Raw genomic sequence first — 26,365 nt, 5'->3', positions numbered from 1 at the left:
CTAAAATGACCCCCCAAAGTTCAAGTAGAAACAGTCCTCTTGAGAATGGGGCATTGTTCTTTTTATAAGTGCCTGAAAGTGATAAGAAAAAAAAAAAGGAATATATAAGGCCCACTTATGTAAGGTGGTTGGTGTGTCAGGTGAATGAGCCACTTTGATGTGGGACTAGAAGCGGTAAGGCAGGGTGCTGTTCACGTTTTTAAGGCAGGCTGGCTATATTATAATATTTGTCTGGAAAGTATGGGAAAAATTACACAGATTGGAGTCGGTTACGTTCTTATGTGATCCTCCGGAGCAGAAGGTGGCGCTAATACACAATAAGCTTGATCCCCACCACCACTGCTTAGCCTTCGGACCGGTCTTTCATCACCACCTGCTGGTCATACGTAGTAAGTGCAGTGTTAAAGATGGCGACAGGGGTCCTTCAGAGAATTTGCGGTGGCCTTGGTCCAGCTAAAAGCAGGGTGTTTTGGATCGGACAGCTCGTTCCTGGGAGCAGGTGAGACAGTCGTCACTGTGAATGTTCGGTGTTCGTGGGGTTTTTATTTGATTTCGGCAGTAGCCACGGTGGTCGGGGGCAAGCTAGCCCGTATAAGTGCTACCCACTGTAGCCTCTAGCTTCACGTTTAATCTCAAATTCTTCAATTTCACACTTTGTGAAGCGTGTTTGCTGTTTTATGCGAAAGTAAACTACATAGGGATGTTTTCTTCGCTGTTATGCTTGTCGTTTGCTTCAAGGTCAGTTGACGCTTTACTGAAAACGTTTTTTTTTTTATATTCATCAGTGGCTTTACTTTTTAAAATCTTGACTTTTCGGGGCTGCATACTTGAAAGCTGTATATGTCATTTTGTGTATTTTGTTTTATTATCATTTACAAAATGTCAGAAATTACTGTATATTCTAATGTGTTTAAGAAGTAAAGCCACCTCAAGTCATCAGATTTCAGAAAATGTTCTTGACTGTTTTTTTTTTTTATATACTTTCACAAATTAATGTTATTATTCCCAGTAGGCACCATACAATTTTTTTTTTCCTGTATTGGTTTTTGCGATATTAGGGCATTAAAAATGGGGCGTGACGCTGATTTTAGAACTACTGTAAAAGAAGATCCACAGTTGCATATTTGTTTGTAACTTGCTGAAAACTATTAAAAAATCATTTGTGCTTTGGAACAGTTTTGGCCCTCTGTTTTTCCACATTGAAAAGTATCAGAGCTTTGAAACTTGGATATTTATTTCTTATGTTGTAGTGCTCTTTTAGCAACTATTACAATTAATAGATTAATCACTAACATTTATAAATTGTAATAAATATAGTTACGGCTTGAGGTCTCTCAGACCGTACTTCTGTCAAGGCCCAGTCCCCTTGATTACCTCCTTCTTTTGTGTTCCCCACAACACACACAGACACAAAAATTTTACATCTGAATTCATTGTTACAGACAAATCATCTCCCAGACCAGGATCCCACTGCGCCACAAAACTTTTTCTACATCCTGCTGACGAACGCACACAGCCACTCTGGTAATAGATTCATTTAAAAAAAAAAAAAAAAAAGATTCATCAATCAATTGTTGAATCTACCAGCTGTTGGAAAAATACTAAAATAAATAAATATATATATATATATATATATTTTTTTTTTCTGACTGGTCAAGGGGTCATTGAGAGATTGCTATTTTGTCTTTCCAACAGTCCAGAGATATTTCTTTTACATTAAAGGTCACATTCTGCAAAATGCATTTAACCATGGATATCAACCAATAATGTTTCCCTCACCTGTCTGCAGACCCCAAACAAAATGAGAAACATTATTGTGGACTGTGTGACATCCAGGACCTTGTCCAGCACTGAAGAACTGATTGCTCTCACATACAGCATTGGTCCATAATCTGCAGTGTGTTTTAACAAAGGAGGGGTACAGAGAAATTGTCAAAATGACTGCAAACTAGAGCATGGACACCCGATTTGGGCCCAACGGATTGGGTCGGAAATTGTTGTCCACCTAAGATGCCCTTGTTTTGGAAGACGACGTCTGGAAATACTTTAATTTCTTATCATGGAAACTGGTTGTGAATAAAAGAAGTGTGTGGTAAAAGCTTGAGAATACAGTGGAAAGTATTCACACTGTTTCACTTTTTCCACTTTTTATCTTACAGCCTTATTCTAAAATGGAGTAAATTCATTTTTCCCTTGAAATGCTACACACAACACCCCATAATGACAATGACAATATGAAAAAAGTTTTTTTTTTTTTTTTAATTTTGCAAAATCACATAGACATAAGTATTTGGACCATTTGCTCAGTACTTTGCTGATGCACCTAATTGGCAACAATTACAGCCTCAAGTCTTCTTGAATATGATGCCACAAGCTCAGTGCACCTATATTTGGGCAGTTTTGCCCATTCGTCTTTGCACCACCTCTCAAGCTCCATCAGGTTGGATGGGGACCATCTGTGCACAGCCATTTTCAGATCTTTCCAGAGATGTTCAACAGGATTCAGGTCTGGGCTCTGACTGGGCCACTCAAGGACATTCACAGAGTTGTCTTGAAGCCACTCCTTTGATATCTTAGGGTCATTGTCCTGCTGAAAGGTGAACTGTCTCCCCAGTCTGAGGTCAAGAGCGCTCTGGAGCAGGTTTTCATCAAGGATGTCTCTGTACATTGCTGCGTTTATCTTTTTCTCAATCCTGACTAGTCTCTCAGTTCCTGCCACTGCAAAACATCCCCACAGCATGATACTGCCACCACCATGCTTCACTGTAGGGATGTGCCTGCTTTCCTCCAAACATGACGCCTGGCATTCACGCCAAAGAGTTTAGTCTTTGTCTCATCAGACCAGAGAATTTTGTTTCTCATGGTCTGAGAGTCCTTCAGGTGCCTTTTGGCAACCTCCAGGTGCAGGTGGGGTGCCATGTGCCTTTTACTAAGGAGTAGCTTCTGCCTGGCCACTCTACCATACAGGCCTGATTGATGGATTGCTGCATAGATGGTTGTCCTACTGAAAGGTTCTCCTCCCTCCACAGAGGAATGCTGGAGATCTGACAGAGTGACCATCTGGTTCTTTGTCACATCCCTAATTAAGGCCTTTCTTTGCCAATCACTCAGTTTATACAGGTGGCCAGCTATAGGAAGAGTCCTGGTGAATCTGATCTTCCATTTATGGATGATGCGGCCACTGTGCTCGTTGAGACCTTCAAAGCAGCAGAAATGTTTCTGTACCCTTCCCCAGATTTGTTCCTCGAGACAATCCTGTCTCTGTAGTCTTCAGACAATTCCTTTGACTTCATGCTTGGTTTGTGCTCTGACATGCACTGTCTACTGTGGAACCTGATATGTAAACAGGTGTGTCCCTTTCTAAATCATGTCCTATCAATAGGATGCACCTGAACTCAGTTTTGAGCTTCATGGCAAAGGCTGTAAATGATTATGTACATGTGATATCTTAGTTTTGGGGGGGGGTTTATATATAAATTTGCAGAAATAAAAAAAAAAACTTTATTCAGGGTGTCATCATGGGGTATTGTGTGTAGGGTTTCGAGCAGAAAATTAATTGTATCCATTTTGTAACATTAAAAAAATGTGGAAAAAGTGAAGCACTGTGAATACTTTCCGGACGTATGGTAATTAATTAAAGTGCACCTACATGTATTTAGAATGACGGACCTTGTACATGTAACATAATAAGCCTACATGCATGTGGGAGATTTTCATCAACTTATAATTGTTCTTCATCATGTTTGTCTGTTACAGCAGAAATTGATTTGCAGTGTGTACGAGGTCTATTAGAAAAGTATCCGACCTTATTATTTTTTTCAAAAACCATATGGATTTGAATCACGTGTGATTACATCAGACATGCTTGAACCCTCGTGGGCATGCAAGAGTTTTTTCACGCCTGTCGGTTACGTCATTCGCCTGTGGGCAGTCTTTGAGTGAGGAGTCGTCCACCCGCTCGTCGATTTTTTTCATTGTTTAGGAATGGCTCAGAGACTGTTGCTTTGTTTGATAAAAATTTTTTCAAAACTGGCACAACTGAGTGGACACCATTCAATAAATTCAGCTGGTTTTCGGTAAAAATTTTAACGGCTGATGAGAGATTTTGGTCTGGTAGTGTCGCTTTAAGGACGGTCCACGGCGCCTGACGGCGATCTGCGCTTCGAGGCAGCAGCGTCTCGCCGTTTCAAGTTGAAAACTTCCACATTTCAGGCTCTGTTGACGCAGTAAGTCGTCAGAGAACAGAGAACTTTCAGAAGAAGTCGGCATGAGGAGTTTATTCGGACATTCCATTGTTAACGGTCATTTTGTAATGAAAGAACGTGCGGGCAGAGTCGCATGTCGGGCTGGACCCGACCGCGGGGGGTCACGGCAGGAAAAACACCTCCGTTGGAAATCTTAACGGGCAAGTTGGAACATGCCCAAGCTGTTAAACAATTTCTCAGTTACTCACTTGTTGAAAGCCATTAAAAGCCGCCTGAATTCTACAAATGGTTTTCAACACGGAGGTGTTTTTCCTGTCGCGGCGCACACAGATTTGCCGAGTCGTCACGGAAACGACTCGGCGAATTTGCGCGTACGTCTTTCATTAAAAAAATGTCCTTAAACAGTGGAATGTCCGCATAAATTCCTCATGCCGGCCTCTTCTGAATCTTCTCTGTTCTCTCATGATGTCCTGGGTGAATTAAGCCTTAAATTAGGATGATTTCAGCTCGAAACAGGCCGACAACAGCGCCTGGAAGCGCTGCAGGACGTCCCGCTCCGTGGGAAGTCCTTACACCGACAGAAACACCCCATAATCTCTCATCAGCCGTTAAACTTTTCACAGAAAACCAGCTTAATTTCTCGAATAGTGTCCACTCGGATATTCCTCACAGGTCCAGAAAAAATTTTGATAAAGCAACGCGTGCCGTCTCGAGCAGCGTGTGAAACAAAGGAATTCAGCCGAGAGGGCGGGACCACATCTCACTCAAGGCCTGCCCACAGGGAAATGACGTCACCGACACGCGTGAAAAAACTCACGCATGCGCACGAGGGTTCAAGCATGATTGGTGTAATCGCATGTCATTCAAATCCATATAGTTAAAAAAAATAATAAAAGGGTCGGTTTATTATCTAAGAGACCTCGTATTAGAGTCCTTTTAAATCCTTCATTATGAATAGTCTGCTCCGTCTGGTTGTATTGGTTCAGTGAATAGTTGTTGAGTTAAACTTCCTTATTTGAAATAAAGCAGCTGACTTCATTACACCATAAAAAATTAGTTTGTTTAGTTGACTCTGCATGCCACCAGAGGGAGCCTGTGAACCACCAGTGGTAGGCAACCTCCCTCTGGTTGTACAGTTTGAGAACTATGGCCCTAGATGACATCATCAAGGGAAATAGCACCTCTTCCACGTAAGTGACATTTCCCCATCTAGGTGTTCATTCCACCCGTTGAGTCTGCCTCACCAACGCTGGCTCCGGATCGGTTAGGTAATGTTTACTGTACAAGCAAAACATGCCAGTTGCTCTGTTGTTTACTGCACAGAGAAACACAAGTCTTTTTTTCTTCTTCTTTTAACATCTCTGAAGTGCAGGTGGATTAATTTTGATTAAAATTATTGATGGAAATGTACCCACACCAACTCCTAAAGTAGTGTATCATTTTTCATGAACTTAAAAGTGACTATTCCTTAAAACAGCATGAATTGTTTACCACAGCAAAGTAAATGCAGTAGCCATCAGTTCTAATGTACAAGTCTGAGAGTATGCGCTGGTGCTGCACTTTGCCGCATCCACAACAACATGGAACTGCCCCGGGTCTTGGATGGCAGTCATCCACGTGAAACGTGGACAGCCCCTTGGCTTTCTTCAGCTGATCCCTCAATACTCAGGTACCTGCGTGCTTGATCATACACAGAGAAACAGGCCACATGGCCAAAATGACAGCGCTGATGCTCCCTCACAATGCAAGTGATGCTCCTTATCCTAGTCACTCGTAGTAAGCGCTTGTTTGATACAAAGTAGTTCCAGTGGTACCCAGATTGTTTTCCCTAGATTACATCAGATAGTGAAATAAGAGCTCCTCTAAGTAAGTGACATTTCCCCAGCTCGGTGTTTATTGCACCCACAGAGTCTGCCTCGCAAACACCGTACGTTCATCTAAGGAACAGCATTTTCCCATAACCCCACCCCTGGAGTGCCTGCTGCTCAGCCTTGGTGCAGCTGGAAAGCCACACTAAGAAACCATAGTTCAATATACTACCAATAGCACAGTGTTAGAAGGTCATCATGTGCTGCTGAGGGATTTTATCCCTCCTCAGTTTCCTCAGGTAGAAGAGACTTTGCTGGGCCTTTCCTATGACTGAGGTAATATTAACACCCCAGGACAGATCCTCGATTGTCACACCCAAGAGCTTAAAGTTTGTGACTCTCTCCACCACCTCGTTACTGATGGAGAGTGAACTGTGAGAGGATCATGGAAGACTTGCGGAATTCCACGATCATATTATTTTTTTTTTTTTTTTTTTGGTGTTAAGGGCCAAGTTGTGTTTTTCACACTGTGATGCCAGATGTTGCATTTCACTTCTGTAGGCTGACTCATCATTACAATTTATGAGCCCGAGCAAAGTGGTGTCATCAGCAAATTTGACAATGAAATTAGTTGGGAAGGAAGCACAGCAGTCGTGTGTAATATTTGTGGAGGAGTGGACTGAGCACACAGCCTTGGGGTGACCCAGTGTTGATAAGAAGGGTGGAGGAAGTATTCTTGGCCAGTTCTAACACTCTGTGAGCGGTTTGTTAAAAAGATTAGATTAGATAGGACTGTATTAATTCCTTGGGAAGAATCCTTCTGAGAAATTGAGGTTGAATTCCAAAATCCAGTTGCACAGTGTAGTGTTCAGTCTGCGGTTACGTAATATGGTATGAAGTTTGTGCAGCAGGATTGTATTAAAAGCAGTAGTAAAGTCAACAAATATCAGCCTTGCATAAGTATTTCTGTGCTCTAGGTGATCTACTCGAGTGTGGAGCACAGTCGCGATGGCGTCTTGTGTTGACCTGTTCTCCCCATATGCAAAGTGGTACGGATTGTGTTTGTAGTAATGCATTCTTGATGTGTCTGATGACCAGCCTCTCCAGGCATTTTGCTGGTATGGGAGTGAGTGGCACAGTGCTGTAATCATTTAGGCATATGACCTTTAACTGTTTGCAGGCTTGGACAGTGACATGCTATAGATTGTGGTGAAGACCTTTGCTAGCTCAGCTGCAGTCTTTCAGCACCTGTCCTAGTACTCCATCAGCTGCTTTCCCGGGATTGATGTTACATACACAGAGTCTTGCTTCACGTTTGCTCCAGACTGGGGCGGTGTCATTAGAGATGAGGTGTGGGAGCAGTACTGGGTTTGTTTTCCTTTTGAAAACGGCCATAGAAAATAATTACCTCCTCAGCCAACGTGGCACAGCAGTTCCCTGACAGAGATGTTCTTTTATAGTCTGTGATCACTTTGATCCCCTTCCACACCTGCCAGAGTTTGCAGAATTGTTCAGTTTGGTTTCAGTTCAGCTTCTGTATCTGCGTTTGGCTGATTTAATGCCTTTCCTCAAAACAGTCCTGACTACACTGTAGACATTGATGTCCCCATGCCTGTATACTGCATCACTGGCCTTAATGAGTTGTAGAACTCCAAGGCTTCTGATTTGGAAACACATGCCTTTGCTTCCAGGATGTTGCATAATCCACACAAAAATTGATGAAATCAATGAGCAGGGTTCGTTCAGCTGGGTTTATAGGCTAAAATCCAGGATCAGAGTGGATTTTTAGCAAGAAAATTCCAACACATTGTGGGAACCTCTGAGATCTATGAAAATATGTTTTAAAAAATGTGAGTTTTAATTGGGCAGCACAGTCTCATTTGAGGATGGGCACTAATGGGTTAAAATATAATGCATATGACGCAGCAATCCTACATCTGGGGACAGCTCTCATATGTCCCCATCAGAAACATGGCACTTTCTCTGAGTTTTTGGCCAAATTACACGGCAAACACAATTAAAATGCAAAGAAAACGTGACGATGCAGTGGAACGTGGACATGTGTTGCGGTTTGTTTATGACGCAGTGCTCAAACATGTTGAGGCAGTTGTGCCGACAAGAGGCCACAGCTACTCTGTCAAGGTGTGTAGGCTAAAACTTACTGATAGATAAGATTGATGAGACGAGACATTCATTAATCAGTGCATGATGAAGGGAGAAGCAGAAAACGATCTATGAAACTGATTGTGTTATGCTATGTGATGAGATAAGACATTATTTATTCTGGCTCTGGTATCGGATCGGAAAAGTATTGGCACATATCCAAATTCAGGGATTGGATCGGAAGTGAAAAATTGTGGATCGGTGCATTTCTACATCATGATACTGAAAAAAATCTGATCATATTAAGTCTGGACTTGAAAGTCTCTACAGAATCTGACTGTTTTATTGATGCAACGAGATCATTCCACAGAACAGGGGCACAATAAGAGAAAGCTCTATGACCCGCAGACTTTTTATTCACCCTAGGGACACAAAGTAGTCCTGCACCGTGAGAACGCAGAGCCCGGGCCGGTAGGTAGGTGCCAGTCAGCTGTGTACCCAGCTGGGTGCTGCACTTTGTGTGCTGGACGCTGCATATGTAAAATAATTACTTCATAGTGGATTAATTGTTTTCTCTGAGTTTAGCTGTCGAAAAAAACCTCTAATTACTTCCAGAATCACAGAGGACTGTTTCAGAAGCAGCTTTTTTTTTTCTGTCTCTCTCTTTCCTGCGCTTCATGAGGTGGAGAATGCATTTTGAACAGTCTAAAAGGTAATTATTTGTAATGTATTGTCATGGCTTGTTAAAATGGTTGCATGTTCATTCCTTCTTATGAGCAGCTGTAAAAATGGTAAATGGACTGCATTTATACAGCGCTTTTCCATTTGCATCAGACGCTCAAAGCACTTCACAAATAATGCCTCACATTCACCCCGATGTGAGGGTGCTGCCATACAGGGTACTCAAACCAGGAGCAACTATGGGATTAATGTTCTTGCCAAAGGGCTCTTAGTGATTTTCCAGTCAGGCTGGGATTTGAACAGAGGATCCTCTGGTCTCAAGCCCAACGCTTTAACCACTAGACCAGGCTATTCACCTGGTGGCCCGCGGGCCAGAACCGACCCTTTAATAAGTTTGGACCGGCCTGCGGCCCATTTACCCATAAATACTAGTAAATACACGATCAAAAGCCACTACAAAGCGCATTAGCCAGTTTTTGGCATTTTTACGACACTTTGTGGTGCTTTGCAGCATGTTGAGTCCTTTACGGCACGTCAGCACTGTTTCCAAACAGACCCACCTCGCGTGAAGGCATTGTGGACACTCGAAGAGTTGGTGGCGGTAATGTACCGTGTTGATTTGCAAACCACCAGTAAACTCGAAGAAGAAGACGACAACAGAGCGCATTCAAAGGAGAAGAGATGGCAAGTTCACAACGAAAATATGACTGGCCTGGTAAATATGTGCATGTAGAAAATGCCGAAGGCAATCCTATGTGCCTGCTGTGTTCTGACTGTTGCTCTGTAAATAAGGAATATAACGTGCAGAGGCACTTCATTACAACTCACTCTCGTTTTGACAATGAATATCCACTGGGTTCTGATGCTCATCAAATAAAAATAAAAGGACTTAATCTGAACTATAAGCGAAGCACTGCAATCTTCTCCCGTAGCTGCACTCTGCAACAGAAGACAACAGCAGCATCATTCATTGACTCCGAAACAGTGAAAGAATGCATATTAGCTGCTGTCGATGAGGTGGTAGCGGACGACATGCTAAAACAGCAGGTCATGTCTTCAATCAAGTCAATCCCTCTGTCAGATACAACAGCTGCAAGACGAGTGGATGTTTTAACCAGACGTTTTCAAGACTCTTCTAACTCAGTTGAAGAAAGCTGAATTCATGTCGCTGGCTGTGGATGAGTCAATTGACAGCTCCGATACAGCACAACTTTGTTTGTATATGTGGTTTTTCAACGATGACTGTTTCAAGGAGGATCTGTTGGGCCTAATTCCACTGGAAGGACAAACAACAGGGGAAATAATTTTCCAAAAGATTATTGCTTTTTTAAAGGCATTGGACTGGACCTGGAGCGTGTTAATCTGCTGGTTACAGATGGAGCTTCCTCGATGGCAGGAAGGATCAAAGGACTGTCTGCACGACTCTGCTGTTGCACCAAAACTACAGCCTCACCAGTGTCCTCTGCTCTCAGCATAATGGTGAGCTGAAAAGTGTCATAGATTCTGTGATTGCTGCAGTGAACATTATCAGAGCAACATGCAGTCTTCAGCACAGGTTGTTTCGCAGTCTACTTGCTGATATGTCAGCTGAACACTCTGACCTACTTTTGCACAACAATGTCAGGTGGTTAAGCCAGGGCAATGCACTTCAGAGAGTCTGTGAACTGGCTATTGCACTTTCCCACACTCAGTGACTTCATCAGTATATACTTTTGATGTTTTGTTAAATTAAAAGGGAAAAAGAAATGCAGTAGCATTTGTCTCAATTGTACATCCAAGAGTAATAGTACAGGTCACGAGAATATCCGGCCACAGATCATAGTATTCTGACAAATTTGGCCCCCGGAAAAATATAGTTGAGTAGCCCTGCACTAGTCCATCACCTCCCCTAAAAGTATGTGTATGATAGATTTAACATCTTGTTACAATTGTTGAGACGAGCTGCGCTCTGATGCGGTGCAATGACGCCATCACTGTCACTCACACACAGTGTTTTTTTAATTGTTTGTGCAATGTTCACATGAAGTTCACGTAATTAATGCGTCAGAGACTTTGAACATTTCAGAATTTTCTTTGCAGACTTGCATGAAGCTGCGCACAGTTTACAACGGTTTGCGACGGGTTTACTCTCCTGCACGGCAGAATGTGTGCAAATGCGTGGATCAAAGTCATGCAGGTGTCAAGGCAGGTTTACAAATGGTGGAAGATTTTCACGTTCGTTCATTCATTCATGGCTTGTCTTTGTTTACTACCAGGGGCGTAGCCACATCGAGCAGCAGGAAGCAAGAGGACAGCTGGTTCAAATCATTGTTTGTGAGGAAAGTCATCCCCAGGAAGGACGCACACTCAAACCTGCTGACCAAAAATGAGGAGAGCAATCTTTATAAAATCCAGTGTAAGTACAAGCCTTCACTGTGTTTGTACTTATCAGGAAGCAATTACAAAATTTATTTCACACATTGTTTTCTTCCCAGACCATAATGTCAAACCAGAGTGCCTGGATGAATACAACAAACTCTGGTGAGTGTTGTTTGGTCTTCCTTTGCATGTGCGCATAATATACTTAAACTGTAACAGTATAAAGTGAATTCAGCTAAACTGTGGATTGTGTTGCATTATGTAAAAATATTCCTGTCATTGTAAGGAGGTAGATCTTCATTTTGCTTGTACCAAGTTGATAGCAGTCTAATTACAGTTGCATTCTTGGCTGAATTAGGACCTGTAGCGTAGGGTACAGATGGGAGACACCTGACTGGAAGCCTCAGTTCTCATTCAAGATACTTTGAATGTTTGTTTGGAGCCCCAGGGTGGCTACTGAGAGGAACAAAACATCAAGTGTTTTTACTCTGTTCTGTTTTTATTTACATTTTACACATCGTCCCAACTTCATTGGAATTGGGGTTGTACAACATCAAGTGCTTAAAATGCTATTTCATGCACACATATTGATTAATTCTTTCCCACACTTTAATTAATTAATTTGCCCAAAATAACCATATATTCAGAGACCCGTCTCTCTGTTCAAGTGTGCCATTAATGGCAGTTATGTTCCAGGGAAAGCAGGCACCGGTTGAATGTCTGCTCATGTTTTCACGGTGTGGGTGCTGGAATGGATTTCTGTTCCGAGAAGCCATGTCTAGTGTAGAGTTTAAGAAAAAAGAAATTTGATACAAAATCACCACCGAAATGAAAATTGTGTCACTTTAACCCTCTGGGGTCTGAGGGCATTTTTTGGACAGTTCACTCGCCTGGCATAAATGATTTATTATAGCTGTTAACAGCTCTCCCTGCATCCCACAATCAAGTTTTATGTCTCTTCTTTTCAGGACAACCTGTACTTTCAGAATATATGTACTATAGTGGTGTTTTATAAGTGTAATAAAGGTTTACAATCAGAAATAAGAAAGGAAAAGTAAAGCAGAAAATAATTTTCCACACACAGCAAACTATAATAAACAACTGTTTTGACACTTTATAAAGGTAATTTGGGGTCTTGTGTAAAAGACTGTACAACAACAAGGTTTTAACAATAAACACAAATGCACAATTTGAACAATAAATACAAAATGGTCTATGCGTTTTGTTTGTCTTCATCTCATAGCAATTTCTGTCTGATATTACACAAAGGTCACATCACAAACTTCTATTTCTATTGTGTTTTGGAGTGTTCTGATGACTTTCACTGATTGCTGTGCATAGTGGCACAGGGCGCATTGGAACCAGCAGCCAGAGGGCTATTCAGACGGGCCAACTCGTAACACATTACTGCTAAAAACAGTCTTTGGTTTATCACCTCAACTTTACCTAAATACTGTATCTTTTAGTGAAGCTTAGGGCTAGTGGCCGGCGATCACCTTAGTATTTCTTGTTTTTGTTTTTTTTCCTTGTTGTTTAATGCTGACAAATTATACTGTATTTCTTGTCTTTCTGATGCCTGGTTCTGTTTTTTTTTTTTTTTTTTTTTTTTTCTTCTCTCTGTTTAAGGTGCAGCTCCATCCAGAGATAGGAATTTTATTTGTGCTGGAAACCCTCCTGTCCTGTGTACCAACAGCATTTCCTGTATATTCGTTTTGTGAATTGTTTCTGTTTGTAGCATGGCCCAAACAGAGGGTCACCCCTTTGAGTCTGGTCTGCTTGAGGTTTCTTCCTCAGAGGGAGTTTTTCCTTACCACTGTTGCTCTGGGGGTTAGTATGGTTAGACCTTACTTGTGTGAAGTGTCTTGACGCAACTCTGTTGTGATTTGGTGCTAAATAAATTGAAAATTGAAAATTATCGTGAGGTAAATCTGCCCTACGATTGGATTTTGGAAAACCATGTGATGGTGAACCAATTCCGATTGGACACTCGCATTACGCACGACATCACACAGCTTCTATGAGGAGTACAAAGATGGTGGACGGCTGGCTCGAAAGTCCACGGAGTTAACTTTTCAGCAAAAAAAAAAAAAAATTAAGTTTCTATCTCATATCATTAAAAAGTTTTAATTTAGTAAAACTTGGTCTCAGCCATCGTATACGACGGCGTCAGCCCCAGAGGGTTAAAGAAGAATCCATGTAAAGTTTCAGCTAACCTATAAAGGAATTATGAATGTTTGAATATGAGAAAGTTGCATCAGAAATGCATTTTGATTTCAGGAGTGATTTTCTTTTCTCTTCTTCTTCTTCTTCCTCCCACAAACACTGCACAGGATAATTAATTAAACCATATTAATCAATTAAACCATTTACCTAGTCATACAAGCCTATGTTTTAAAAACAATAAGGTTGGTGGATTTTCCATGTTTACAGTAGAATTTATTTTCCAGGGTGTGGTGAACAAGCGGTTAAGTGCGTTTGTTTCCAGAGCAGAAGGTTCCCATTTCAAGACCACCCCTTGCCATTATCCATGTTATATGAAGTTGTGTCAAGAAGAACATCTACAGTAACATAAAACTTGTGCCAAATCAACATGCAGATCCATCTCTGATCTGCTGTGGCGACCTGGAGGAGGGGGAAAAAAGGGAGAAACTCAAGGAACGTACTGAGAGTGGAATTTTTTCCCCCACAATCAGCCTAAAAATAAGGTCGTCACCACTAAAAGGACTTTAAATTTCATAGGACAAATTGAAAAGCAGTTTCTCAGGTAGAAACAGTTGTCATTGATTTGATGTCTTGTTACAATGTTTGAAATCATAACATTTCACGGGTATATAAGAAACGTTGACTCTGTCCTTGTAGAATTCCTTCCTGGCCTCTTCCAGCACTGTAACATAAATTCACAAGAAAACTTGCCAAAAAAAAAAATCTAATCAAACAGCAGCTGTCTTCAGAGTTTCTTCATGGAGAGTTTGCCAACTGACTTCACCAGAGTGATGAGTTCACTGCAGCTGCCCCAATCTCAAGTAAAGCTTAATTAAAGAGTGTATAGCTATCATCAAGGGCAAGTGCTTTAAGCAAATGCTGGAAAGTTCAGAGCCTTGTATGTAGGGATGAATTATTTTGGCAGAATGTGATGCCAGAATTTTGTATTTTATTTTTATCTTGTTCGCAAGAATTAAACAAAATACAAGAACTACTGTATTTTCCAGAGTATAAGTCGCATTTTTCTTCGGGTTTTGAGTTCTTGCAACTTATACTCTGGTGAACTGAAAGTCTGGGAAATATGGTAAATGTTGTATTTCTTATGGACACTTCTGGCCTCTGCACATGATGTATGTAATATTTGTGGATTTGACTGATAAAATTTTTAGTTTACTTTTCTAAATTTCTGACAGTGATGATGTTTTGCCCTCCATCCATGCTGATAAATACTACCCTTGTGAGCTGGTGGGTACCTGGAACACCTGGTATGGAGAACAGGACCAGGCTGGTAGGATTTTAGCATTAACACCGCCACCTGCAGTGTAACAGATCTCTAATCTGCACAGAGAGTAAAGTTAGAGTGATCACATACCTCATATCCACACACATAAAACTAAGGGCTCTGAGATAACTGATTTTGAGCCATAAAACCCGAGTTTAAATTGACATATGAGATTATTGCAGTTAATTTTATTAACTCCAGCGCTTTTTAAAAAATTATTATTCGACACACACAAAAATAGCAACAACAAAAAAAGCTCATAAAGAAAACAGTTTAACAACCTACCCATGTGCCCAAAAGAGTGTAGGCAGAAGCAAAAGCTTAAATCAAATCACATTGTCAATATGCCACATTGTCACATCATTTCCCACAAAAATCACAATACGCTTTACGCAATACCCTGCAGCCCTCTGTTTGAAGAATCTGCATCCACATCCTAATTAAAAATTTTATGTCATGTTGATAATTGCATAAAGTTTCATTAAAAACTAATCTGATTTGGGGGAGGTGATGGTCTAGTGATTAAAGCGTTGGGCTTGAGATCGGTTCAAATCCCAGCCTGAGCGGAAAATCACTACAGACCCTTGGGCAAGGTCCTTAATCCCCTAGTTGCTCCCGGTGTGTAGTGGGCACCTTGCATGGCAGCGCCCTGACATCGGGGTGAATGTGAGGCATTGATGTGTAAAGCGCTTTGAGCGTCTGATGCAGATGGAAAAGTGCTATATAATTCAGTCCATCTGTGGCTTTTTGAGCAAGTCCACTAATAAGAAAAATGAATCAAGTTTAAAACATGTCGTCATTTCCCTAAAACAACTAAAAATGTACAGATTAATAGGCCACTTTCTTATTTTATTGACTGATGATCTTCAGTCATGAACAAAGATGCATTGCATGATCATTTAATATTCTGCTAAAAAAATATGTGCAAGAATTCCTTGTTCTGTGTGTCGTCTCTCAAAGAAGAATTATACTGAAGGTTTTAATACTGAGAATAACAGCAGCAATGTGAGTGCCATTTAACTGTTGATATTTTTCCCCCAGTTTTTTAATACTGAGAATAACAGCAGCAATGTGAGTGCCATTTAACTGTTGATATTTTTCCCCCAGTTTTTTTGTGGCGTTACAGAGGCGGTTACCCAGCTCTGACAGAGGTGATGAACAAGCTCAAGCAGAACAAGGTACTGACTCACTGGCGTCGCCCCCATTTGCTACGTTTAACCATCAGACAAAGTGAAGCTGAGTGACTGGCGTGCCTCCATGTGCAGGAGTTCACAGAGTACAGGAAGCAGCGGGGTAAGATGCTGCAGTCTCGTAGGAACCAGCTCCTGTTGGAGTTCAGCTTCTGGAACGAGCCCGTACCCAGAGAGGGGCCCAACATCTATGAGCTCAGGTCGTACCAGCTCAGGGTGAGTACTGAACCACAGCTGCACTGTGTTGTTAGAACTGCTGACCTCTGCTCAGTCTTTGTGTTTAAGCTTAAAAAAATGTTAACCCAAACCAAACATAAATTCTGAACTGGCACCCCCCAAAAATCAAATTTTTATTTATTTATTTAAAATTTGATATGAAGTAAATATGATACGAAGTGTCACTGGGGTGGGGACCTTTTGACAGGTGGAACCAAACATATCGAGTACCATATCATCGATGACTCCATAACTTCAGTCTACCAAACTATTAATTATGTCTTGACATTATTGTCTTGAAACATTTTATGCACCTCTCTTCTGTTATAGTCCAAATGATGTTGTTTCACTCTTGCACACTGTAAAGGTGCACCACTTTTAAAATGATTATAATTGCAATTTTTTGATTTTTTTTTTTTTACATTAAACATCTGTTGCCAGTGACTGCACTCAAAATAGATAATAAGCTAATGACGTCCATCACAACCTCTAGAATGTTACAAAAATAAACAGGTTTTCTATCGAGAAAAGTAAATAAAAAATGAAATGTCAGTGTCCAGATGTAGCTGTTTTTGTTGAAATAAGTGAGTGTTCAGCAGGGGAAGCACATCGGAAGAAATGTGTAGCAATGACGCTGACAGTAGTGCGGTATACAAGATTTGAGCAAACCTGCAAGACAATAATAATATAAATTACTCCAGAGAGCTCAAAGTTTTGCTGAAATCAACTGCCAATCACATTATTCTTCATTGTTCGTCGTCATTCTGTGGTTAACAAAGTGCCATAGCTCTTTCTGTAATGTCATTTTTTTGAAACAATAGTGTGCAGGGCTCTCCCCAGAAATTTACAGCACGCTGGTGTTTGGGTGTGGCTGGCGGGGGGGGGGGGGGGTCATTGGAGGATTTATTTATTTTTTTATTCAAACAGAGGAGAAGCTGCAGCACTTTGCTTTAAATACCAACGGAAGCCATTTCCTACAACTTCATAGGCAGAAGAGACTGGGAAAGACATTGACTGAAACAAAAAAGATTCTGCTTGGTTGTCCACAAATTAAAAAAATTAAAATAACAACAATAAACAATGAATAAATAAAATGAGCTTCCACGCAAGTATTGTTCTTGCTTATTTATTGTTGTATTTGTATAATGTGTGTTTTTTTTTATACTGTAATTATTTTATTTTATTTTTTACACACTAATAAACTGATTTTGAGCTGTTTTCTGGATGAAAACGCCTTTGTTCACAGTGAACTTTGCTTGCTGAGTGCAGCATCCTGGAGATTCTGATGGTTCTCTGTTTCACGGACAGTGTGTACCACCAGAGATGGCACAAGAAAACAACAAAATAGTCCTCTGATCCACAGGCTTTGTTTCCCGCTTGTGCTTCCTCACGGTTCACATGAAAAGAATCAGCTGAAGGTCTTTGTGAACTTGCCCTGCGGAAATGGTGCTTTTAAACTTTTGCGTGATGTCAGATATTTTACCAATAGCAGCACTTTCTTGTTTGTGTGACAGTTAACCAGACCTATGACCTGCCAGTCTTGCATGTTGAATCACTGGGAGATGCCTGCTTCACGAGCTTACACAGGAAATCAATGGAGATGAGAAATCACTCCGCGTGGCTGCAAACTTATGAATTTCAATAAATGTAAGCCGAATTATCTGGGAAAATGGAGAGTGAACACCCTAAACTTGAAAATTGGCTTGATGGTGCTGAGAATGTAACATCCTGGTGCTGCCCCATGTTTCCATTGCTTAAGGAGAGCCCTGGTGTGGACAGGAAGATAAATATTGGGACACATTTTTATGATTAGAGCAATACAGCTTTATTCGAAAAGAACTTTTTACTTTGTGACAGATCTCACAATCTTGTATGCTAAAGCAGTGTTATTGAGGTACTACATCCACCCAGCAGGGGGGGGGTAGAGAGAGATGTTTTGGTTTTATTTTTGAGCTGTTGTACCACCCAACGTTGTTAGCAGTCTGTTGATTTACCCCAGTGTCGCAGAGTTTGTATTCTGTAATAATGTACAATAAGTTAATTGTTTAATGGAAACAGCTTGTTCAGTTGATATTCAAATGATAATTTCACCAGTTCAGTCTGGATGAAATTTGCCCACAATGAGAATCATGTGGCATTACTCCTGCAAATAAATCCTGATTTATAATTCATGAGGCAAAACTGTCTGCAGACCATCTTTGATGCAAACTCTGACCATCAGTTGTTTTATTTATTTATTTTTCATTAATATATTTGTTCTGGACTGAAGAGCCAATGTTTGTGTCTACTTTGGGAAGCTGTGAAGCCAAAATGTTCTCTTTTAATAAAGAGTAACATTTTTCTTTTTCTCCAGCCAGGAACCATGATTGAGTGGGGAAATTACTGGTAAGTCAGCCTGAACTCATTTGAATGACTAAACTGTAATCACAGAACAGTGAAACAACATGAAACAGTATGTCATTAATAAGACTAATTCCCCAGAGAGGCCCAGTGATTAGGACTGGACCCACGTGCACGAGATTCAGTTGGAACTCTGCATTATTTGCACACTTGGTGTCTGGAAAAGCAGTGATTTTTTTTTTTTTTTTGTACTTGTCTTTCTTGTATTTCATGATTGAGTTCACTGAATTTTGGGTCTCATTTACCACATTTATGATCTAGTCAGTAATTTTGGCACCGGGAGGAACTGCAGCATTACTGAAACATTCTACAAGCTAGATTACCCTTGTTGAGAATGTTGCTGCGAAATCTTTTTTTTCCCATCTTCTCCCTTTTTATCTCTCGCTTGCCCAAGGCCCGAAGGGGGATTATGTTGTGGTGATTTCCGTCTATCCGTCTGTGTTGATTGCATCAGTGCACCGCATCACAGCGTAGCTCATCTGAATGATTACATCGAGATGTTAAATCTAACATAAACATACTTTTACAGCAGCTCATGAGAAGGACTGAACATGCAACTGTTTTACACACACACACAGAGATCCTCTGTGATTAGAGGTATTTTCAACAGCCAAACTCTGAAAGAATAGAGTAGTTTTGTCCACAAGTTGCGGCAAAATCACGAGCGCCATTTGATGCGTAATTTAGTAAATCCCTCCCAAAATTCACACCCCTGAGCAGTTTTATTGCAGAAACAACTCTCTGTATTGCTTCCTTTCTGTCTTTCTTTCCCCTGAGGTTCGGAGTCCTGTCCACCAGAAATGCGTGTGCTTGTCTCACAGCATTAGTGAAGGTTACAAATGATCTTCTTATGGCCTCAGACAGTGGACTCATCTCTGTGCTTGTTCTGTTAGACCTCAGTGCTGCTTTTGATACTGTTGACCATAAAATTTTATTACAGAGATTAGAGCATGCCATAGGTATTAAAGGCACTGCGCTGCGGTGGTTTGAATCATATTTATCTAATAGATTACAATTTGTTCAGGTAAATGGGGAATCTTCTTCACAGACTAAGGTTAATTATGGAGTTCCACAAGGTTCTGTGCTAGGACCAATTTTATTCACTTTATACATGCTTCCCTTAGGCAGTATTATTAGACGGCATTGCTTAAATTTTCATTGTTACGCAGATGATACCCAGCTTTATCTATCCATGAAGCCAGAGGACACACACCAATTAGCTAAACTGCAGGATTGTCTTACAGACATAAAGACATGGATGACCTCTAATTTCCTGCTTTTAAACTCAGATAAAACTGAAGTTATTGTACTTGGCCCCACAAATCTTAGAAACATGGTGTCTAACCAGATCCTTACTCTGGATGGCATTACCCTGACCTCTAGTAATACTGTGAGAAATCTTGGAGTCATTTTTGATCAGGATATGTCATTCAAAGCGCATATTAAACAAGTATGTAGGACTGCTTTTTTTGCATTTACGCAATATCTCTAAAATTAGAAAGGTCTTGTCTCAGAGTGATGCTGAAAAACTAATTCATGCATTTATTTCCTCTAGGCTGGACTATTGTAATTCATTATTATCAGGTTGTCCTAAAAGTTCCCTGAAAAGCCTTCAGTTAATTCAAAATGCTGCAGCTAGAGTACTAACGGGGACTAGAAGGAGAGAGCATATCTCACCCATATTGGCCTCTCTTCATTGGCTTCCTGTTAATTCTAGAATAGAATTTAAAATTCTTCTTCTTACTTATAAGGTTTTGAATAATCAGGTCCCATCTTATCTTAGGGACCTCATAGTACCATATCACCCCAATAGAGCGCTTCGCTCTCAGACTGCAGGCTTACTTGTAGTTCCTAGGGTTTGTAAGAGTAGAATGGGAGGCAGAGCCTTCAGCTTTCAGGCTCCTCTCCTGTGGAACCAGCTCCCAATTCAGATCAGGGAGACAGACACCCTCTCTGCTTTTAAGATTAGGCTTAAAACTTTCCTTTTTGTTAAAGCTTATAGTTAGGGCTGGATCAGGTGACCCTAAACCATCCCTTAGTTATGCTGCTATAGACTTAGACTGCTGGGGGGTTCCCATGATGCACTGAGTGTTTCTTTCTCTTTTTGCTCTGTATGCACCACTCTGCATTTAATCATTAGTGATTGATCTCTGCTCCCAGTTGTCGTTACTCTCTGTATAAAGGGACTCTTCTTCCAGGCATGTGCACTGACGCTGGAGTAATTGGGTATAGAAAATGAAAGAATGTACCTCATATCACAACAAAGGTCATTGGCAATAATCACTGTTTAAAAAGACATTAATGTAAGTCCCTTCGGCTGCTCCCTTATTTGCACTCGGGGTCGCCACAGCAAATCCAAGGTGGATCTGCATGTTGAATTGGCACGTTTTACGCTGGATGCCCTTCCTGACGCAACTCCACATTACATGGAGAAATGTGGCAGGGGTGGGATTTGAACCCGGAACCTTCTGCACTGAAACCAAGCACGTTAACCACTTGGCCACCACCCCTGCCATTTGCCATTTAAAAAGACATTAATGCCAAACCCATAATGTGCCCATAATTCAATGGAGATTATCCAAAAGAAAGTAATTTTAGATGAAAAGTGGTGACACATTACTTATTTGAATGTCTATATATAATTAAGAAGTGTACGTCAGTATATAAATAAAAGTTCTTTCAGTTGGACTTCACACATTGTGTTTTCCCCCTTAGAGGTACTACACATCATTTTGTGCCACTGAATGTCATACTAAAGTAACATCATCTCAGACATAAACACCCACTATGCTTGGATCACTTCCCCCACAACTGTGCATTGAGAAGGACCACCCACTTTGAATCACGTTGGAATCCTTGAGCAGTCAGATCTGTCTTAATTCCAGTCTGACCATGTTCTTGGCACAAGGCCTTTTTAGCCTCTGAATGATATTTTGGGAAGAGGAATTTCTAGAAAGTTGCTACTCTCCACAACCTTAAACGCACAGTGTAGACACTAAACATGCATGCGCGGACAGACCAGCTATTAAAAGAAGGAACCGAAAACCTCATTACAACACACACAAAGGAAGTGTTGCTTTGTTCTTTACGCAGGACGCCACTGCACCTCGTGGAGTAACAGTTTGTAGTTAAACTGTGATGTGTACAAACTGCCCCTCATGGTTTGGCACACATATGATACATGAATGAATTGCAGTGCTTAATAATAGTGTGCGAAGTTCAGATTTATTGACATGATGACTTGGTTTTATTTATTTATTTATTTTGAGTAAAACTACCTAAATCTCAATGCAGATGTCAATAACTGAGTGGAGAAAAACTTGTGCATTAACATGAACAGAGCCTGTTGTAAGTAGATGGCCTGTGACGCTCTATGCATTTTGATGTCCAAGCACGAGAAGAATTACTAACAAATATCAGGAAGATAAGGATGAAACGTGTGCACTGATCTCGCTGAGATTGAGCAGAGAATTTGTGAAGCGCTGTCCTCAGCTGGGCGTTGAAGAGTCCACTATGCTCCACAAAACATTTGGCAAGTGGTATTTATCCTGAAAGTGGCATGGAAATTAAGTTTGTTGTTGTTTAGAGGATTTCTGCTGCGGTCACCAGATAATGTAGATGTCCATATTTTTTGTGAAAAAGAACTTTGTCATAAATTCAGGTCTGATTTGTTTTATTTTTCATGATGTTGACACACAGGTCACTTTTTATTCACTAGTACTGCCCATATTGCAGTTTAATAAAACATTACAGTGAGGAAAATAAGTATTTGAACACCCTGCGATTTTGCAAGTTCTCCCACTTAGAAATCATGGAGGGGTCTGAAATTTTCATCTTAGGTGCATGTCCACTGTGAGAGACATAATCTAAAAAAACATCCAGAAATCACAATGTATGATTTTTTTTTTTATATATATATAATTTATTTGTATGTTACTGCTGCAAATAAGTATTTCAACACCTGTGAAAATCAGTGTTAATATTTTGTACAGTAGCCTTTGTTTGCAATTACAGAAGTCAAACGTTTCCTGTAGTTTTTCACCAGGTTTGCACACACTGCAACAGGGATTTTGGTCCACTCCTCCATACAGATCTTCTCTAGATCTTTCAGGTTTGGAGTTTCAGCTCCCTCCAAATATTTTCTATTGAGTTCAGGTCTGGAGACTGGCCAGGCCACTCCAGGACCTTAAAATGCTTCTTTCGGAGCCCCTCCTTAGTTTCCCTGGCTGTGTGTTTGGGGTCATTGTCATGCTGGAAGACCCAGCCATGGCCCATCTTCAATGCTATTACTGAGGGAAGGAGGTTGTTTGCCAAAATCTCGCAATACATGACCCCATCAATCCTCCCTTCAATACGGTGCAGTCGTCCTGTCCCCTTTGCAGAAGAGCACCCCCAGAGTATGATGTTTCCACCCCATGCTTCACGGTTGGGATGGTTTTCTTGGGGTTGTTCTCATCCTCTAAACATGGTAAGTGGTCTCATCTGACCACGTGACCTTCTCCCATGCCTCCTCTGGATCATCCAGATGGTCACTGGCGAACTTCAAACGTGCCTGGATATGCACTGGCTTGAGCAGGGGGACCTTGCTGCCCTGGAGGATTTTAAACCTTGACAGCATCATGTGTTACTAATGTAATCTTTGTGACTGTGGTCCCAGCTCTCTTCAGGTCATTGCCCAGGTCCTCCTGTGTAGTTCTGAGCTTTCTCAGAATCATCCTTGCCCCACAAAGTGAGATCTTGCATGGAATCCTAGACCGAGGGAGATTGACAGTCATTTTGTGTTTCTTCCACTTTCTAATAAATAATCATAACAGTTGTCTTCTACCAAACTGCTTGCCTGTTGTCCTGTAGTCTATCCCAGCCTTGTGCAGGTCTACAGTTTTGTCCCTGGTGTCCTTAAACAGCTCTTTGGTCTTGGCTATGGTGGACAGGTTGGAGTGTGATTGATTGAGTGTGTGAACAGGTGTCTTTAATACAGGTAACAAGTTCAAACAGGTGCAATTAATACAGGTAAGAGTGCAGAATAAGAGGGCTTCTTAAAGAAAAATTAACAGGTCTGTGTGAGCCAGAATTCTTGCTGGTTGGTAGGTGTTCAAATACTTATTTGCAGCAGTAACATACAAATAAATTATTAAAAAATCATACATTGTGATTTCCAGATTTTTTTTTTTTTTTTTTTTTTAGATTACGTCTCTCACAGTGGACATGCACTTAAGGTGAAAATTTCAAACCCCTCCATGATTTCTAAGTGGGAGAACTTGCAAAACTTATTTTCTTCACTGTATTTTAGCAAAGTTGTACTTGTTCCCGTCCCATACTTTTTGTTTTTCTCTTGTGAAAAATGATCCAATCCATGACTTAAAACCGTGATCCGAACTGAACCGTGGGTTTTGTGATATGTGAAGCTCCTTAATTACACTGGAGCAGCTTTCTACCTTTTGACTTATTTAGATGTTCATAGTTTTAACTGGCTTTTATTTGGACAAATATCCATGGTTGTTAAGATTATAGCAGTATCATATTTATATGTTATTTAAAGGTTGAAGTATTAACAGGAATTTTAGTTTCCAAACGGTGATCATATTTACTTTGGAAGAAAACGTGATGACTTTTAACAGTTCCACACATTCCATGTTGATCATTTGAAATGGACTTAGCTTATATGGAGTTCTGGAAAATAAAGTGCACAGGACTGATGCTATACAAAGATGACTAATATCTTGTTTAAATCAACAAAACAGTCAAAATCCACTTATGAAAGTTAACAGTTGAAAATACGCAGAGATATAGCACTGGTCAAACAGTCTAAATGACTTGCTTGTTTTTGTCCATCCCGTGACTGAATGCACTCTTCTTCTGCAGGGCCAGAGCCATCAGATACCGGCAGCAGAACAGAGAAGCTGTAGGAGGTTTTTTCTCACAGATCGGCAATCTCTACATGGTTCATCACCTCTGGGGTAAAGTTCAGATAGTGGCTTTGGTGGGGAAAAAGTACAAATTGACAGTTTCCACCTGCAGATAAGCACAAGAGACCACTCTCAGTGCATTTGCAGTGTCACGTCATGTGCGCAGTCTTACTGTCAGTGTGTTGTCTGCAGCTTACAAAGACCTCCAGTCCAGAGAAGACACAAGGAATGCTGTTTGGCAGCAGGAGGGCTGGGATGAAGTGGTGTATTACACGGGTGAGCAAACTAAAACACCCTGCAACAAACTCACACAAGATATCGCCTGTATATTAGACCATCACTGAGTGAGGTTTGGGTATTGACTGACTTATCAAACAGACTTTAAACCATCTTCCACGTGTTATTTTTTCCAGTTCCTCTTATTCAATATATGGATTCCAGGATTATGATCCCGACAAAGGCTTCACCGCTGCAGTGAAGCAAGAAGCCAAATCAGACATTACATCAGTCCACAATTACAACACGAAGGTTTCATCCTGCTGTGTACACTGCCAAAAACACACTCCCTCCATTTTTATGTCCTCACCTCAAGAAATCTTTAAGACAGATGGGAAAATACTCTGCTCCATCTGTGGAGGGTCCCAGGTCACTGAAAGCCTTCCAACACGCACAACTCTTCTTTGGGGGAGGATGAATAAATCCAGTGTATTCAAACCTCATCATTCTGTAAAACTCTTGTGAAAAGTGGTCCACAAACAGTTCTGAACCTGCTGGCGTTTTCATACAAAAATATGGATGTGAAAACACAGATGGGGCAAATAGTATAGCTGAAGCTATTTATTTATTTAATGTAAATTTGGAATACATATATATTATCTGTTCAGGTGACTGAGGCATTCAGCTGGAGTTTAGCGGAAGAGAGCTTTGATTTGAGTGTTAAAAGCCTGTCCTGTACCACTTACGGGGACAAAACAGTACCTACAATCTAGCTTCAGTAGACCATGGCCTGGACACAAATGTATGGTGATTATCACAGGGTAGCAGATATCGCTAAGTAGAGGTCAATCAAGGGTTACACGGGGTCAGCATTTAAGAATAGTCTAACGATATTGAAACGTATACCAGATTGTCTCATCAAAGTTAATGTTGCTCTAGTTTTGTAAAAAAAAAAAAAAAAAAAAAAAAAAGAGATTGAGGTAATAACAGTTTTAAAAAGGAATAGTTTGCACCATCTGTTGTTTAGTTATCAAGTTAAGAGGTAACATGTCATCGACTCTAATGGACCTTGTTTGATCATAACTATGGAGACCAACATCCACCTGTCAAAACTATTCCATCTATTAATCCTATTAGCTCAATGAATCATTTGCACCACTCTTGACCAAAATTGGAGCAACTTTAACATTTGACCGCTGTACAAACTGAAGTTGACCTTTGTCACCATTTTTGTTTTTTACCCCATAACATTCTTTCAAACTACACCTCCTTGGACTCCTTGTGATCAGGCAAACCATTGACCCTTGCCACCCTGGGTTGGACACTATACATTTTCGTGTCAGCCGTGGTACACCGAGTCTGGGCTCGAGTGTTGTATAGTCCCTTTAAGTGGTACCAATTAGGTCAAAATTGGCTAAAGGACTATTGTGAGATTGATTTTTGACTGTAAACCAGATTATTGAAAAGTACTGCTCTTTTTTTGTGCACATTCAGTCTTAATTTTCCCTGTCATGGTAATGTCAATGTTTGTAACTGTGGCTTCTTTTTTCCCTGTGGATACAGCATGCCTCCTTCAAAAAAAAAAAAAAAAAAAAAAAAAAAAAGACTAACACACCGATCACCATGCTATCGGCGTGACTGGAGTCATGCTGCTGCGGTTGCATATTCAACATTTTTGACAAGTGAGCATGTTTGTTCTTGTCATCTTCTGCTGTTTACGGGGACAAACAAGAACACCAACACATATTAAAGTAGTTTGAACAGCTTCACGTGTGGCATTTAATTTGCACACTCAAAC

The 26,365-nt window shown here is 40.7% G+C and overlaps 1 protein-coding gene across 1 annotated transcript; it reads left to right on the top strand.

Moving 5' to 3' along the window:
• Nucleotides 1-370: 370 nt before the first annotated feature.
• Nucleotides 371-26,336, top strand: LOC117509595 (protein NipSnap homolog 2-like). The gene is made up of 10 exons (XM_034169332.1): nt 371-499; nt 11,053-11,192; nt 11,272-11,317; nt 14,551-14,645; nt 15,747-15,817; nt 15,905-16,045; nt 18,399-18,430; nt 24,308-24,402; nt 24,544-24,627; nt 24,765-26,336. The coding sequence occupies exons 1-10, from the start codon at nt 408-410 to the stop codon at nt 24,827-24,829; spliced, it is 861 nt and encodes a 286-aa protein (XP_034025223.1). The 5' UTR covers nt 371-407; the 3' UTR covers nt 24,830-26,336.
• The last annotated feature ends 29 nt before the right edge of the window (nt 26,337-26,365 follow it).

The sequence above is a fragment of the Thalassophryne amazonica genome, chromosome 4, assembly GCF_902500255.1.
Source record: "Thalassophryne amazonica chromosome 4, fThaAma1.1, whole genome shotgun sequence".
In the NCBI taxonomy this organism is placed as follows: Eukaryota; Metazoa; Chordata; class Actinopteri; order Batrachoidiformes; family Batrachoididae; genus Thalassophryne; species Thalassophryne amazonica.
Note: the sequence above shows the minus strand (reverse complement) of the source record. Positions and strands in the feature narration are given on the sequence as shown.

Bases quoted from the DNA above. Each gene is read 5' to 3' on its own strand.
- LOC117509595 (XM_034169332.1), top strand. From the start codon at position 408: ATGGCGACAGGGGTCCTTCAGAGAATTTGCGGTGGCCTTGGTCCAGCT. The intron at 18,431-24,307 runs GTAAGTCAGCCT...CTTCTTCTGCAG, and splicing joins ATTGAGTGGGGAAATTACTG to GGCCAGAGCCATCAGATACC. The intron at 24,403-24,543 runs GTAAAGTTCAGA...TGTTGTCTGCAG, and splicing joins CATGGTTCATCACCTCTGGG to CTTACAAAGACCTCCAGTCC.